This window comes from Gigantopelta aegis, chromosome 10, assembly GCF_016097555.1.
Source record: "Gigantopelta aegis isolate Gae_Host chromosome 10, Gae_host_genome, whole genome shotgun sequence".
Classification (NCBI taxonomy): domain Eukaryota; kingdom Metazoa; phylum Mollusca; class Gastropoda; order Neomphalida; family Peltospiridae; genus Gigantopelta; species Gigantopelta aegis.
The window spans coordinates 29,863,322-29,881,787 of record NC_054708.1 but is presented as its reverse complement, the minus strand read 5'-3'; the positions used below and the strand labels follow the sequence as shown (position 1 = coordinate 29,881,787).

The 18,466-nt window shown below is 35.5% G+C and overlaps 1 protein-coding gene across 2 annotated transcripts in view; it reads left to right on the top strand.

The window, feature by feature from the left end:
• Positions 1–18,466, top strand: part of LOC121383442 (inositol polyphosphate-5-phosphatase A-like) — an 89,690-nt gene that overhangs the window by 67,123 nt on the left and 4,101 nt on the right. The window contains exons 10-16 of one of the 2 annotated variants that reach the window (XM_041513479.1): positions 718–773; positions 4,092–4,176; positions 5,647–5,736; positions 6,433–6,510; positions 7,610–7,795; positions 10,532–10,594; positions 11,139–11,175. In XM_041513479.1, the coding sequence (XP_041369413.1) occupies positions 718–773; positions 4,092–4,176; positions 5,647–5,736; positions 6,433–6,510; positions 7,610–7,795; positions 10,532–10,594; positions 11,139–11,175 (595 nt within the window). Of the gene's footprint in view, positions 1–717; positions 774–4,091; positions 4,177–5,646; positions 5,737–6,432; positions 6,511–7,609; positions 7,796–10,531; positions 10,595–11,138; positions 12,054–18,466 lie in introns of both variants that reach the window. The other variant, XM_041513478.1, reaches the window with a different exon arrangement.

Genomic DNA, 18,466 nt, shown 5'->3' with positions numbered 1-18,466 from the left:
TATGTACAAATCGGAAGTTTCTTTTTTTGTTCAGTATAGATGTTTTGTTGGGGTTTTATGTTTCATTTTCTAGATCAGTCATTACAGTTAGTGAATTACCTGATCTTAGACATCTATTATCCATTAACTGAATAATGTGAGTTGGTGGACAAACATTCTTTTCCCTCTTGTTCCAATTATTTTGTTCCATTCCTTCCCATTCCACTTCACTTAAATTGCCAATCCATTCCATTCACTTTCCTTCCCTTCCCATCCTTCCCGTCCTTCCCTCGTTTCCCTTCCTTTTCTCACCTTCCATCCCTTTCTTCACTTCTTTTCACCTTCTTCCTTCCTCCCTTCCCTTTCTTCCTTCCCTTCCCTTCTTTCCCTTTCCTTTCTTTCCTTCCCTTCCCTTCCCTTCCCTTCATTGCCTTTACTTTCTTCCCTTATCTTCCTTTCTCTTCCTTTCTCTTCCTTCTCTTCCTTTTCTTCATTTTCTGTCTTTATTTCATTTTTCATTCCTTTATGGTGAAAAGTTTTGGTAAATTTTTTCCGCATCTTGTGCACCATGCAGTAGATACAACAAGTAAATGTATATTTACCATGTAATGTCTTGTTTATATAGATTGTGTGTTTAATCACTTGGATATAGTAGTCTCATACTCACTGGTTCATTGCCACACATACAATACTATACTGGATAATGTTTTCTATGTATGTGTGTGTTTTGTTTTGCAGAGTCCTTCCGTGTACAGTGGTAACAGACAGCAGGCCTTGTTGCACACACTACAGAGGTAGGTGACTTCACAAACTACAAACATCTGCGTAACCAGCCTCTGTATAGCACAGTCCGTAAAGCTGAAGTCTCGCCACACCATATTATGACAGCATTTACTAATGCAAAATGACCAGTCTGCTTTAGTAGTTGTTTTTTTAAATGCCATAAACATTTAACACAGAAACAAGAAAGAAATGTTTTATTTAACGACGCACTCAACACATTTTATTTACGGTTATATGGCATCAGACATATGGTTACGGACCACACAGATTTTGAGAGGAAACCCGCTGTCGCCACTACATGGGCTACTCTTCCGATTAGCAGCAAGGGATCTTTTATTTGCGTTTCCCACAGGCAGGGTAGCACAAACCATGGCCTTTGTTGAACCAGTTATGGATCACTGGTCGGTGCAAGTGGTTTACACCTACCCATTGAGCCTTGCGGAGCACTCACTCAGGGTTTGGAGTCGGTATCTGGATTAAAAAGCCCATGCCTCGACTGGGATCCGAACCACAGAAACAAAGACATTTTTTGTTTTTGGACATTACAAACATGAATGATGATGAGATGAATGGTAAAACCGTAGTATATACATTTTGGTTTGGGACTATTTGACAGGGCTGTGCTCCACGCTTGTTGTCAGTTGTACTATGTCGAGTTGGTATAACCCAAGCCTGGGGTACACAGAACCTGCAGTGTATCCCCATGTGGGGTCATACACCTGGGAGGCACACATAATCGCACCCGTAAAGTGGGTGAAACTGTATATGTAGCTTTACCCATTGAGCCTAGCAGTCCACTCACTCTGGGTTGGAGCCAGTACTGGCATGAACTATCGCCCATTGCCTTAGGTGGGATATGAACCCAGTACCTATCAGCCTCGGGTCTGCTTTAGTAGTTTATAGTGTGTCCCAAGGCTCAAAATTTTATCTTTTGGATTGGGAAACAATCTTTGCTTCTCAGATTTTGATCTTGAAGCAAAAACTACAAATTGAGAAGCAGGTTCCAGTGGTCTCTCCAGTATTCAGGAAAGGGATGGAGGGAATCGATAGAGCTGGTTCCACTAATAGGAAGGGATGGTACCTAAGATTTGCAGGGTACAAGTAGGGCAGTGACCCCAGTATTCGACCAGTACCCAGTATTCAACCAGTGTATTTAATTAATTACCATACTCGTTTAAACTGAATAGTATATAGATTTTCCCAACGTATTTTTAACATGCGCAACAGGGTGAACATTCTTTCTTCCGGAAATGCAATAGCAGACGATAACCATGTGAATGAAAGTAAGTAGATATTCATCGGCTATAATAATAATATGAACATCAGCCATTTTTATAGCATGCTATTACACCATCCAACATCCTGTGAACATTTGCAATAGTTTTAATCCATTTGAAATCTTTGAAATTGTCTTTAATGTTTTTATTTATAATCAAATGAAGCTGGCAATGCAATGTGACCTCAGTCATAATTTCGATCACGTCACCATGTGATCAAATAATGACATATGATAGAGAGGGTTGCCCCAGTATTCGACCAGTAGAAAAGCATGAGGATACATTCCCAAAATAAACTCCCAAGAACCACAAATTTACTACGTTTATGTCTTTCGGTGCTGTTTGTCAGGACTTACACGATTATTTTTTTTCAGTCTAATATCATTATTTGTAAATTGAGATAGGACCAAAGAGACGGTTTATCAGAAAGTAATAGTGCGTGTGTGAATGTGTTTATAAGCATGTGCGTGCGTGCATAAATGCATGAATATGTGTTAGTTGTTAAAATCAACAGTTTTTGGATTTAATTGTTTGATATGTGCTGCATTTACTATGAAATAAACTTCAAAGTTTAGTTTTATTAGTTAATTAGAAAGTGGTCGAATACTGGGTCAGCTGGTCGAATACTGCATACTGTTCCTTGCGGCATGCAAAGCTACTCTAGTCGGCGTATACCGCATGAACAAAAATTGGGTCTATTCAATGAATATCATTGCCAGTAAGTATATACGAAGAAAAACAAATATTAGCAAATGCCAATAAAATGAACATGTTATAATCCTTTCTTTCTTAAGTGGTCGAATACTGGGGTCGTTGCCCTACTTCAAAAATGTCTTGTAAACAACGATGAACCTGAGTACTCTGGTAGTTCAAGACGATGGCATGACTTGTGATTTTGGATGGCGACCTAAATAAATGGATGGCGGATATTACTATCGCTGCCAATGGATGGCGGGCGTATTGGAAATTAGTCTTAAGAGATGACAGGCCCGCCATTGCTTATGACATGTAGTGAGACCCCTGGGTTCTATGCTTATAAAACTTTTATTACAGTCTAGACTCAACGCTAATAAGAGTGAGACTTTTAACATCATGGATACATCTTACAAATTGCATATTGCATTCAATATTGAAGGAAGTCTAGACTGAAAACAATCTAATTAAAATTAGCTCCACTATTACATGTGGATCTAACACCAGCCAGTTGGAGCTCATGTCCACCAATCAAAATCTTACTTGAAGAATCCTGCCAGTGATTTAAAAATAATTTAAAAACATTCCGAATTATCCTGAGGGTATACGATATGTTTCATTTGAATTACGAATGCCTTATTTAGACCAGTAGAACTAATTTTAATCGGATTGCTAACACTGCATAGTCCCCAATGTCCAGGTAACATTTCGTCTGTAAATAATAATTTAAATATTGACCAATCACACTTCGCCTTTTATAACGTTATTTGGGAGCATACAAATTCTAAAAATATCAGGCGAGTCTATTTTAGTGGCCGCAGTACAGCGAACCATACCAATACATATGGGGTGAGTTATCAGTCTTCAATTTTACATTAAAAATTATTTATTTTATAAAATAAAACATGTTTTAAGGCATTTGTAATTCACACGAAACATGTCGTATACCCTCAGGATAATTCGGAATATTTTCAAATTATTTTTAAATCACTGGCAGGATTCTGCAAGTAAGGTTTTGATTGGTGGACATGAGCTCCAACTGGCTGGTGTTAGATCCACATGTAATAGTGGAGCTAATTTTAATTAGATTGGACTGAAAAGATCCGGCATTAATTTAATGATTTACAGTATTAACCTGCTGTCATAAATAGACTGTTGTGATGCCCTGTAGCTGAGGTGTTCCCAGGATATCATGCATGAATCATAATTGGATGTAAAAAAAAAGAAAATAAACAACTAAAACACACTTTTCCATTAGTATGATAAGAAATTAAAGGACAGTAAAACTGGAGTTTCAAATAAAATAAGTTGTATATTTAGGAAAAATGTATCCACAATGCTTCTGTTTATTCATTACAGGTTTGAAACTGATAAATATGACAAAGTGCCCCTCATCATGTTTGGAGATTATAACTTCCGGTTAGATACGCATTTATTAATACAGGTAAGATTGATATTGGTATCAGTAAATTTGATGGTTGTTGTTTTGAGGGGGTTTTGTGGGGGTTTTCATACCAAAAAACAAAAAACAAAAGTTTAACATTTGTATTGTTAACCAAATCATGTCTGTCATAAAAGAACCAACATTTTTTAATGTTTTAGTTCTCATCTGATGTTAGCAGCATCTAGTGAAAAACATTGACATGTACATAGTAAAACATGTTACATGTATGAGTTAGATATGACAACATCAGGTATTTAACCATTTTAAATACAGGTCAGTATTTTCTTTCCTTTTTTTTGTCGTAATATTAAATATAATGGATTTCTAAATGAAAATAAATGATGTCAAAGTTAGCTGGGTAATATCCAAAAGGAAAATATTAGCAAATTGTTGCTTGTTCTAGTGTTGTAGGTCAGTAATAGAGCATTACAAGCATTGCTCCATGGTTCCTTCCATGACTGGGGCGGGACGTAGCCCAGTAGTAAAGCATTCACTTGATGCGCAGTCGGTCTGGGATCGATCCCCATCGGTGGGCCCATTGGGCTATTTCTCGCTCCAGCCAGTGCACCACGACTGGTATATCAAAGGCAGTGGTATGTGTTATCCTGTCTGTGGGATGGCGCATATAAAAGATCCCTTGCTGCTAATTGAAAAAGAGTAGCCCATGAAGTGGTGACAGTGGGTTTCCTCTCTCAATATCTGTGTGGTCCTTAACCATATGTCCGACGCCATATAACCGTAAATAAAATGTGTTGAGTGTGTCGTTAAATAAAACATTTCTTTCCATGGCTAGTTCATCAAGTGACAGTGGCTGTAGTGTAGCAATGTGATATCCTATTTTATGTTACATACTAGTACTTCATCAATCTTACTAAAGTGACAAAGACATTTTCAAACTGTGAGATAAATTTATCTTGTATCACACGGATGTGCGATCTGGACCGGAACTTGTAAATGGGGGATTCTCTTTTTATTTTTACTGTATTAGTACCTTGTTTATTACTTAGGTCATGTTTGATTTACAAATTACATCACATCGTATTTGAAACATTACACAATATTGTTGCAGAGGATGATTCTTAATGTTAAATAAATCCATGAAAGGAGGATTTATTAGTAGATTTAAGAAATTAAAAAACACTTTTGTAAAAATAAAATAAGGTACATGTATGTATTAAATACAGAACTTCACATACATGTACATTGTTTTGAAACAAAAACCGTGTATGTGAAGTTCTATATATATATATATATATATATATATATATATATATATATATATATATATTGCAACCATTGACTGATAGCTGATAAAAAGAATAACCCATCTGGTGGCAGCAGGGTTTTTTTCTCTCATTGATTATAACTTAGCCACAGATTAAAATATATACTGAGTTGTCATTAAACAAAACATATCTTTCCTTTCCTTGTCTGTATTATAGGTTCTGGGTTTGTTTGTTTTTTTGACAGGAACTGACCGCAAAAGCTCAGTCCGAGCTGACAAAGGGTAAAAAGGATCAGGTGAACAAGATTGTCTACACCGAGGAGGGTAATGGAAAGGTCAGACACCGTTTGTAATAAATATAACATAATATAATTGGTAAAATAACCTCCCAGCCTTGATTGTGCAGTGGTCATGTGATTTCTTCAAAGGCTGGTAGAGTAGCTTCATTTGGCTCAGTGGGGAGATATATGGTGAGGGGAGGGAGACAAAAGAGATTGAGAGAGACAGATGGATGGAATGGATGGTGGGGGGGATGTGAATGTAGCATAGAGGGAGGCATAGACGGATATAATGAGATGAAGACAAAAACAGACACACACACAAACAGATGTAAATACAGACATGACAGGGGGCTAGTAGCAAAGAGAGAGATGTAGAGGGAGATAGTGTGAGAGACACACAGACAGAAAGATGACAGACGGGGGGGGGGGGGGAGAAGTAGCAAAGAGACGTAGAGGGAGATAGAGAGACACAGACAGAAAGATGACAGACGGGGGGAGGGAAGGAAGAAGTAGCGAAGAGAGAGACGTAGAGGGAGATAGTGGCACAGAAGATAGACGGGGGGGGGGGGAAGTAGCATAGAGGGAGATAGTGAGAGCTAGAGACAGATGATAGACAGAGGGTGGTAGGAATAGCATGGAGAGGAAGATAGTGAGTGGGAGATGCACATACAGTGAAACAGACAGACAGACAGAGAAATGTATGTAGATACAGTGAATACAAGAAACTATTTCACTTTATTTATATTGTAGATTGTGTTGACTGTGGAAACTAAAGGCTTTGACTACCATGATAAGCACTCTGATCTCTTCTTCAACTCCACAAAATGGGTAAGTACTGTAAGAAAGCAGAAACACAAATTACCTACGGTGCCAAAAACACTTTTAAAAGAAAATTCTATAAAAACATTAATTGTTTATTAAATAACTAAGTTGAGTATAAATATTCGCTTGTCAAAAACTATAATATGTGTAAAACAAAATATATATATATATATACAGTCGACCTTCGATAACTCAAACTTCGATCTTTCAAAAACATCGATCTCTCTATGGGGGCATAGCCAGATTGGAGACAGAAAGAAAGGGTGTGAAGAGAAAATTAACGGTAAAAGACATCGAGACGAAGTACAAAGCGGTAATGGAGGTAGAGGCAGGTAAAAAGACAAAAAAAAAACTAATTGCTATTGACTTTAGTATCCCCCAAAGTACACTTTCAACTTGGGATAAAAACAAAAATTCTATTCAAGAGGGTTATTTAAAGTTTGGGCCAAAACGTAAGAACATGAGATCAGGAATGTTTGAAGATGTAGAGGCCGCAACTTTGAAATGGCTTAAAAATGCTAGAGATAAAACTCTTCCCATTTCTGGGAAACAAACGTACTTAGTGCTAATCGACATCCAGTATTTTAATTTATTAATAAATACAATAAAAGTACATAGAGATGTACGTCAAATTGAGCGGATTTATCTCATTTCTGTTAATATTTACTTAGTTTTATAATATACACAGAAGGAATGTGCTAACATCTGTGTGTTGGAGACAGGGATGGAGCAGTAAACGTGTCTTCCGATATCAGCGAAATGATAATACTACAATGCAATTTCACTTTGGGGTCTGCTGTACGAATTTCGAAAACTCGAACTCCCTGAAACTCGAACTATTTCGTCGTCCCCTTCAACTTCGAGTTAACAAAGTTCGACTGTATATATAATATGAAAGATACAAAACAGGGTTACCTTATTAATTAACTAATTGATTTATATAATTCTTTCAACCTAGAACAAACTGGATATACATAAATGTATATTCTAATCAAGATACTTTAAGTTTTAACAATAAGTCCTGGACTATTTTTTTTAGACTATTTACCTTTTTAAGAAATATTTCGGCACAGCTGAGTGTGGCTCTACTTTTCTGTGTTGTTAGCTGCACCAGTACGACACCGAGTTCCAGTCGTTTTCTGACAGACTGTATGAGTACGCGATCAACTTCCCTCCCAGCTACCCATTCAGCGAAGACGTCAATGATGGCCAGTCCTACATGAAGACGAGATGTCCCTCGTGGTGCGACCGAATTCTGCTGAGTCACAGTGTCAAAGACATTATACTCCAGGTAACAAAAAAATAAATGACAGTAATAGCAGATTTAAAAATATATATATTAAAAAATTCAGCTTTTTATCTACCAGCATTAAACTTCAGGGGATTCAATTTTATAACTTTTAACTCACATATTTTCACTTACAAAATGTTCATATGTGAAAGGGTAAGCATTGTTTTCTTGTTTAGAGCAGTTAATGTTTAAATTTGAGTGAGGCTTACTTATATATACAGAACATCATATACACTGTTTTCGCTTCCTATTTATTGAACTAGTTTATTTTGCGCAAGAATATATAATACCACAAGACCGCGTAGTGGTCGAGTGTTATTTTCTTGTGCAAAATAAATAAGTGCAATAAATAGGAAGCAAAAACAGTGTATGTGAGGTTCTGTATTTATTACATACCTTCTTTTACTTTTTACAAATCGGTTTTTAATTTAATGTCATAAATACACTTTCTTAAATCTATGATCAGTCCTCCTTTCGTGGATTTACTTAGTGTTAAGAATTATACTCTGTGGCAATCTTGTGTAATGTTTCAAATATCATGTGGCATAATTTGACGTTAGTAACAAAACAGAGCTAACTCTAGTAAAAATAAAAAGGGAATTCCCGATTTACAAGTTCCGGTCCAGATCACACATGTATATGTGACACAAGATCACGTTCACACAAGCTTATGCTTTAAACTTGTTTAACTAATTTGGTGTAACTAAACCAGTTTAACATGATGTAGTGTGAACATGATCTTTTCTCTATACCAGTATAGCTAAACCGGTATAGCTAATCACTTTGGTATATGGTTTAGTTAAACTGGCATAACTAAAATAGTTTAAATTGTAAGTGTGAACGCAAACTGTTTTAGTGAAACTGGTATAAGGCGGAGGTGACACTGACGTCATTGTCAGAATAAACAGTAAGTGTGTTAGCAACGGCCTAACAGACTCAGTCCATAACTGTTATGACGTCTTGCAAATGTGCAGATAACTATGCTTCTGCCTTGTCGGTATAGCTATTGCATGTGTGAACGCTTGTCATTTCCAACCAAAAGTGTATTAGTTAAACCAGTTTAAGCTATTTTGAGAAACCAATATACACAAGTAAATGTTCACTTTGCTTTTATGTTTTACTTTTCTGTCTGATTGATGTTATGATCACACTAATTTGTATATTACCATGGCAACAAATAGACTTTTCTATTAATGGTGCAGACAAACCTGGACCCCAAGTAACCGGAATCCTGTCAAAACCGGCCAAGTTTCATGGTTCCAGATTTTTTAAATTTTAAAACATGATCTTTTAAACACCAGATCCTGTTTATTAGCTCCCCAGCATGATCCAATTTAGACATGTTTCACTGTAAAAAGAAAACAAACGTTTTTATTACTTTGTTAAATTTAATGAGTGTTCACGTGTACAAGAACAATCGAGTGACAGTAATGATTTTTGTTTGTTTGGACCGGCCTTGGTGGCGTCGTGGTTAGGCCATCGGTCTACAGGCTGGTAGGTACTGGGTTCGGATCCCAGTCGAGGCATGTGATTTTTAATCCAGATACCGACTCCAAACCCTGAGTGAGTGCTTCGCAAGGCTCAATGGGTAGGTGTAAACCACTTGCACCGACCATTGATCCATAACTGGTTCAGCAAAGGCCATGGTTTGTGCTATCCTGCCTGTGGGAAGCGCAAATAAAAGATCCCTTGCTGCTAATCGGAAAGAGTAGCCCATGAAGTGGCGACAGCGGGTTTTCTCTCAAAATCTGTGTGGTCCTTAACCATATGTCTGACGCCATATAACCGTAAATAAAATGTGTTGAGTGCGTCGTTAAATAAAACATTTCTTTCTGTTTGTTTGGGTTTTTTACCGATTATTACAGCAGTTTGTGTTTAAAAGTCTGTGATCTTAGTTCATTTCCTCATGATCTACATTCAGAATAGCAATCATTAAATCAAGTTGGGGGGAGAAAATTTGGGTTTGCTCATAGAGTAGAGAAATACTTCTATGATCAGCTCTATATTGAAAATGCACAAGCATGAATTAGATTTGTATGCATATATCTAATTATGGCTCAAATATTCTATCCCCGGCAAACCTACAGCAACCTAAATTGTATGTCCAGGCAGGGCTGTACCCTGATCAAACTCCTAGGAGGGTGCACTACTTTTTATAAACAAATGAAACCCTGAGATGTGTATGCTATTTTCTAGAGTAAAAAAACCAAAAGTGATATTCTCAAAGGAGCAACTGCCCCCTGCCCCCCTGCCCCCCTGCCCCCCTGCCCCCCTGCCCTCCTCCTGCCAGAACAGGAGTTAGTGGATTGTGAGAGAGAAGTCGGTCTAATATATTTAAACATCACATTAAAACCGACTCTTGATGGGATCCAGTACTGGGATTTGAAGCTGATATCTACCAGCCTTAAGACTGATGGCATAACCACTACGCTACTTAAAGAGTACAGACACAAAATGAAGTTAACTGGTTCCATTGCTGTAGAACAAGCAGTAATACTAACTGGATAGTGTTATATAAATAATTGACTAGTCTGTGTAGATATTTTGCTGCAGTGGATCAGTCTTTGTAGTTAATTTAAATTGATGATATCACATGTTGTAAGTTATGTTTTTGAAACTTGGGGGTGGGAGGACATTTCTGTCATTTTGTGAAGAAACTTTGTGAAAAGAATAATTTGGCTTACATTTCTCCAAGATATGTTTTACGAACTACCTTACATATATGTTCACTTTCAGGATGATAACCACACACCCCAGTATAATATCATCGGCAAGGAAGTATGTATGGGGGACCACAAGGTAGGTGAAAAAGGCCATTTTCAATCAATCTAGGCCATTTTCAATCAATCTAGGCTTAATGGTAGCTTGTCTAAGGTAAAAATCACATGAATCCACACTTCCAGTTACTTAATATTGTCCCCTGTTAAAGTTGGAAATGTCCGTAAGATCTGTTTTTAAATACAGTAGTAATATTTCTCTCTATCTCTCTGACTGTCCTTCACTATCTCTCTGTCTCTCCCTCCCTCCCTCCGTCCCTCCCTCTCTCTCTCTCTCTCTCTCTCTCTCTCTCTCTCTCTCTCTCTCTCTCTCTCTCTCTCTCTCTGTGTATAATATATATATTATTTCCTCTCCCTCCCATCAAGTATCGAAATATCAATATGTTAATATGGATCTCAAAGAGCTGTAGTTTAACATGTTCTCAGAGATGACCTTAAAGAAATATTACTATACTTTTTATTGAATGCTTTTTTTTTTTAATGTTTGACAGTTTCTATTCATAAAATGTTTTTAACGTCTTAATTAAAAAAATAATTTTGCTTTTATTTTCCTTCTGTTTCTGCAGCCAGTGTACCTTTATATTCACTTAAAACCAGGCAAAGGTAATTTTAGCAACACAGTTTCCCCTTTGAAATTAACTCGAAAAAAAACATTGTCTATAAATGGTGAGGACATCACCAAGTCTGACCTGGATTACATCAATATTCACGACTTCGCAACGTTTGAAAAAGAGACATATTTACTCCCAGAGTTCAAAAGCAGCATCAGAACGAGAATGGATCAGTCTGACAGCGACGGGGGTCGCTTCTCGCTGCAAAACGTCGCCCAGCAAATCATGACTGTGGGCCGCGTCTTGAAAGCGTGGCCCCGGCGACCGCGATCGCGACACCACAGTTCGTCGTCGGAAGACTTTTGTGAAACTGATGAGGCGCTGGACCCTGGCATTTCGACAATGGAATGTGATCCTGATACGGTGTCTATCTCGACAACCGTCTCCCACGTTTCAGACGCCGACTGTGACGCTGTTGTTGAACAAGGCGAACACAAATCTTTAATTGTCGACGGAAATACCCCCGATATTGACAGGGCTTTAATTGTTGACAGAAATACCCCCGATATCGACGGGGCTTTAATTGTCGACAGCAATACACCCGATATTGACGGGGCTTTAATTGTCGATAGCAATACGTCTGACATCCACAGGCCATTAATTGTCGACAAAAAGTCAACTGGTGTCGTCCACACAGCTGTAGATAGCTCAGCTAATAACAATGACGTGCATGATGTCAAACTACTGCATGCCCCCACCCGTGGCGCTGGGTCGACGGACACAGATAGGCCGGCGAGGACGAAACGGCCGTTGGCGTCGGTGGCAGCCATGTCATCATCGTCTGACACCACCACCACCACCAAGTGCCCCTGCCCCTGCACAATATTATGATCACTGTGCCTTGTGTGTCGTGACTTTTTGTTTCTTGATGTGAGTGGCCTTGCTTTCATTCATTTTATTCACTTTTCTTGAATCCTTTTTTGCAATTAAGGCTGCTGACTCTTTGGTTATCGGGCAGTGCAGAATAGTTGAGGCTATTATAAAAGCTGGGTGAAAAGGGGGTTTTCACCTTTAAAAGGGACAGATTTGAGTTTTCAGCCATTTGTTAAATGTTTCCGACTAACAGCCTTTTAGGCAACTAAAATTATATGTTAAATTTAAAAATAAGAACATTAATACCAGTGCCTGTATATCCATTGTGTTTGTGGTCGTATAGCAGTCATTTTTCATTTTACTTTGTAATATATATTTGTTCATACATACAAGATTATTGGAAGGTAAAATCTGGTATTGGGCTGTAACAAACATTAGCATGACAAGAAACATCTTGTTTATACAGCTACTGATTTTCTAAACGGGGAAAAGATGTTTAATATGTAAGTTTAGTCATGAAAAAGGATCTATTAGTCCTAAACATGTTAGAAGGACAACAAACATCTTGTTTATACAGATATTAAATATATTTTCCTGTTTAGAAAATTTATATGTAATTTTAGTCAAAAAGGATCTATTGGTCGGAAACATGTTATACAGCAGCAAACTCTTTAACATAACAGACTCCTTACAACCTTTGCTTAAGTTGTCAGTTTTGGCAAATCCAATATGTTTCTAATCATCTTGGTATTTGTAGCAGGTCAAAATTAATGTAATATGAAAGGAAAAGACATAATTATGTATTCCGAAAACTAAGGTCAGCTGCTTTGAATTGATGAGTATTTTTAAGCTAAGAGCTTTTTGGTTTGGGAATCGACTACTAGTGTGCATAACTTGGTGATAAGCTGTTTTCTGTTGCTGTGAGTGTAACCTTGACAGACCGTTTTAACCCTTTCTCATTCATTATTTGATGAAAGTTCAAGTAGTCGAGATGTGCTGTACTATCATAAAGATCCGTTCTTGACTGCAGTCTAAATGTGACCGGTGTTTCTAAACATAGCTGTCCACAGTCACATGAGTTATCTATCTTGTCTCTGGGAATGCTAGATTATGGTAGAATAAAAAAAAGCATTTTTTACTGATGGTCATTAACATTACAGTAGATATGGTATTATCAACTTTTCCAAAATTGTCTAAAAATATTTTAAACATTATTGATGAAGTAATGGACATATCATTTCTGTTTCTTGATATTTGTATAATATTGCCTTTAAAACATGTTGAAAATTTTTATTTGATGAAAGTTCAAGTTGATTTTAGAAAATTTAACTAATGAGAAAGACTTTGAAGAAAATGTCTAAGAACATTAGGTATTTAAAAAAAAAAATTAATGTTACTGTAAGTTGTTTTTCTACCAAAATAATTTAAGGTTGAAAAATTGGTTTCAAAAAGGTTCAAAATGACAATTTTCACTTTTCAAAACTTGCAATGTGATATTTTGGTTGGTTGGTTGGTGTTTTTCTGTAAAATATAAATTTAGCGTGTTTTATTATATTCAGAAAATGCAGGAAAAAATGAAAGACGAAATTAAGGGAGTAGTTTTTAATTGATTAGGTTGTGTGAATCGGTATTCTTTTCAAGGTTGGCTTTATCACTGTTTCACAAAAAGTAAAGGGTTTGATTAGTTATCAGTATTTGTATTATTGTTCATTTACCAGTTAAATTGTTTCTAATTAATACAGATAACAGTAAGTACTTTTTTTTTGTGTTTAATGATTCTTCTTTACTTTTTTTAATTTGTTATTGAGACTTTTTCTGAAATATAAGTGATTTTTATTTTCTAAAAAAACCTAAATGTAATATTTATTATCCATCTGTTATTTTTATAAATTGAATCTTTTAAAATAAATTTGTTAATTTATACCCTCCAAAAAAGAGAATATTTTTTATTATTGAATGATGACTTATTAGTTTGTAGATTTTAACATGTTTTTTGTCATCAGGTAAGTAGCAATGTTATTTTCTAATAACTAGAACACAAAATTTAATAAATGATGAATTAATATCTTGCAGATTTTAGAAAAATCTTAAGTGTTTGTTTGATAATGGAGTAAATTTGTAAGTTTTGGACAGAAAACATTTCTAAATAGAGGATACCCCCCTCGTGTCTTGTGATATCATAATTTATCACCACTCGTTGATAAAAGTATGAAATCCGAGGTTTGCCAAGGATTTTTATACTTTTATCAACAAGTGCTGATAAATGGCATTTATTTCTACGATAAGCAAAAAGGATTCAAGAAAACTAATTAAGCACTGTAGTTATTTCTAGTTATGTTTTACATTGTGCATGCTTTTTGTTGTGACTCTATCATAGATTTTCTAAAATATAGATACATATATATATATATATATATATATATACTATAGTTGGCTTACTGCTATATCAGTTATAGACTAAAAAACTTACATGTGTCCGATTGTTTTTTTTACAAGAGTTTTTATATCTTAATTGTTTGTATGATTTAAAACTAGTCTACAAGTGCTTATAAACTTGCTAAAACAAATTGTAGTGAAAAGGGCTGTTTTGGGGGTTTTTTTCACACGACAGGAAGGGAGTGGGGGCGGTAGGGTGGGTGATGGAATACTATAGTCATCCCATCTTCCTATAAAAAAAGCAAATTGTATATAGTTTCGATTTGGTTTGACACTATTTGATTAATTTCACTAGAGGGAGCAACAAGAAAATAATCAGTTATCTCGTTAAAGCAAGACTATACCAATCCATAAAACCAAAATGGCAGCCATAATGCTATAAGCATTGTTTTCTTACTATGGTTTGTATTACAGTTTTATTTATTTCTAAACAAATATTTTTTTAATTGCACAAAAAAAGGTCGGTTTTTGTTATTTCCAAAACATTTTTACTTTTCTTCTTACATGTACGTCAAACCAAACCGAAATTATTCACCAAAAAATACATTTTTATAGGAGGATGGTACGGACTATAGTTAATGATACATTAGGTGAAATGTTACAAGTACACATACACCCTAAGACAAGTTTGGGGTGGATGGGTGTTACTTTTCTCCCAAATACCATTATTTTTAGCACCATAAAGACTATATCCACACTCATTCTCACCCAATAAAGTTGTGCTAAACCTAACAACCTCGTGCTTTCAAACACAGCCGCCCACAGAACATAATTAATTCTGATGTGTTTGTGCACCTGTTATGTAAAAAGGCCATTCGGTAAGTTATGTAATGACTTTTTGTCTAGAATTTAACACTTGCCCCATGTTATGGTGGATCCATGACCCCATCCTAAATTACATAACTCAGTACATAGAGAACATAATTAAATGATGCCTTAGCTGTAAATTCTATTATTGTTTGTGCATCAACTTAAAGCTATAAATATACCACTGAGTGATAGTTTAAAAACATATTTCTCTTCCAATAAACCATGCCAACAATCTCCTTTGTCTGCTGTCGAATGTTAGACTAAGTATGGTTATTTCATTTACGTCATAATAAAAAACCCATGAATACATGTACACGGTTTACCTGTATTTTTGCATTTCATACATATATTTCAATATGGTCCTTTTTAAACAAATTAATATCTGCTTCAGTTTGTTTTATGCAAGAATATAGTAAACTTTAAGTCAGTGTTTACATACAAAAAAGAAAAGTTTGTTTTGTTTAACGACACCACTAGAGCACATTGATTAATTAATCATCAGCTATTGGATGTCAAACTTTGGTCATTTTGACATATAGTCATCAGAGGAAACCCGCCACATTTTTTCATTGGCAGCAAGAGATCTTTTATATGCACCATCCCACAGACAGGATAGCACATACATGTAACATGGTCTTTGATATACCAGTCGTGGTGCACTGGTTGGAACGAGAAATAGCCTAATGGGGCCACCAATGGGGGGTCGATCCTAAACCAACTTCGCATCATGCCAGCACTTGTTTGCATACAATTAACTTTATAAATTATTAATTTTAATATTTAAACTAATAATCCATGTATAAATTATAATTGCAAGTATGCAGCAAATATACTGTATGGCTTGGTGTCTTTATGTAAACACACTCAATAGTTAATAGGTGATGACATATTCAAGATCTTATTCCTTTTGGTATGTTAGTAATACAATAGTATTAGTTTGTCATATAGTTCTTTGTTGTGATCTCTCTACTATTTAGTATATATTTTGTAGTCTTGTTGCACGTCTCTCCTTAATATGAATTAGATTCCTAACTAGGTCATCTTTTTATACATACATTATTTATTAAATATATTTTTCCTATGCTCTATTTATTTATTTATTTATTATTGTTTGCTTCAGATGTTTAGTTAAAACCATAAATTGTTTATCAATGTTACTATTGATAGTATGACACTTGTGTTTCACTGAATAATTTTTGTGATGTGTTAATTCAGTCATGTAAGTTTTAAAATTAATTTAATAATAAATCAATTTTAAAAATAAAAGTGATATCCAATGATAATTCTGATGTTATGACTAAGTGCAAAATGTCCTACACATTCAAATTAACAATATATTAACAATATATTTTTATATGGAAAGATAAAAAATATTTTTAAAATCATGTATAGTGAATTTGGGAGAGCCATGCATTGTCCAAAACAAATCTGTACCCTGGACTTAATTCTGGAACCTTAACCTTAAATTAAATTAAAAATGAAATGAAATAATTTGGGATATTTATTTATTTATTTGGGTGATCTTTGTTTGTCATTGCGTTTAAAGCTTCTTTTCAAGGACATTAACTTGTGATTTTATGGTTATGAGAATTGCCGTAGGCTGTGAACTTGCCATTTAAAAATGGCATTAACCTTCTTTATTATCACTTTGTTACATGTAGTCTTTGTGCTGGATTTAAAGTGTGAATATATTCTGATTGTTCCATCATCTCCACACAATTTATGGGTTATACATTATTGCATTTAGCCACTTTATTGACTTATGGAAACTACATGTATTTCAGAGTTGGAGCCAAATTTTCAAAGCCTGGTTTTTTTTTTTTCTTACTCGTGTGAAAGTAGCTGCAATGCAACACTGTGTTTAAGAAAAATTTTGGCTTTGTAAATTTGGCCAGTACTGTATAACTTGCGATAAACATTTTGCTACTGTGATCTGGCAGAAAGGAAGTAGCTAATATTTTGAAAAACATAAACAGGGGTGGCATGTATCTTGTGGTAGAATTATTGTCCTAGGAGAGATGGGGTGTAGGACTGATCACATTGTGAATCTGTAAACCCTACATGATTGTCCTACCAGACAGACATTTAGCTCAGTGGAAAAGCACTCAAGGCGAGATGTAGTCCAATAGTAAAGCGCTCGCCTGATGCATGGTCGGTCTGGGATTGATCGCTATCTCTCATTATATCATTACATTCTGTGCACCCTAACTGGTATATCAAAGGCCATGGTATGTGCTGTTCTGTCTGTGGGATGGTGAATATAAAAGATCCCTTGCTACTAATGGAAAAATGTAGCAGGTTTCCACTCTAAGACTCTATATCAAAATTACCAAATGTTTTATATCCAATAGCTGATGATCAATAAATCAATGTGCTCTAGGGGTATCATTAAAAAATTTTAAAAATTAAGCACTCACCTGATACATACACTTTTCATTACAGTAAATAAAAATGTTGGTAAAGATAACCCTTTCAAAAAAATAAAAATGTAGATACACTTTTAGGTGGGCGGGTAAAACAAGAAAAAGAAAAGAATACACTACACTGAACATGTAAAAAAATGTAAATAATCTAGCAGGCCTCTAAGAATTGAAAATCTGCGTGTCCCATTTATCAGTGACGCAGAAATAAATCCATGCAACCCATTTTCTTTTTGCATAACCTGTTATATCCATATAAATGGTGCTCGAAATAGGTTAAGCAAAATTAGGTTTGCAGGAACCAAACAATTGTTCTCGCAATTTTCAGAGGCCTGCCAAGGGTTCCATTTTGCCATTACCTCCTTTTGTCAGATCAACATTATATAGTTGTTTATATCAGATCAGCGTTATATAGTTGTTTATATCAGATCAGCTTTGTAGCAGGGATCACCCTGTCCATTGCCAAATTAGCCAATTGCTAATTTTTACAGAAATTGCCTACAACATTTAGTCTTTAGCTAATGGAATTTTCCTTAAATTAACTAACTTTCCAAGGAAATACTGTACATATCTGAAAATTGGCTAAGCCAAAGTTAATTCCAGTGTGAGTCCTGTGTATCACTGTTTACATCATATCAGCTTTTCAGGGAACATTTTGTTTTCAAAATCTTGATTAGCGATATTTCTAGTTGGTTGAAAATAGATTAGCAATTACTGTTTAATGTTTTAAAATTGTGTAGAGATGCGATACAGAACAAAATGTTCCCTGCTTTGTTTCACTGTTTAAAATATTATTTTATTGTC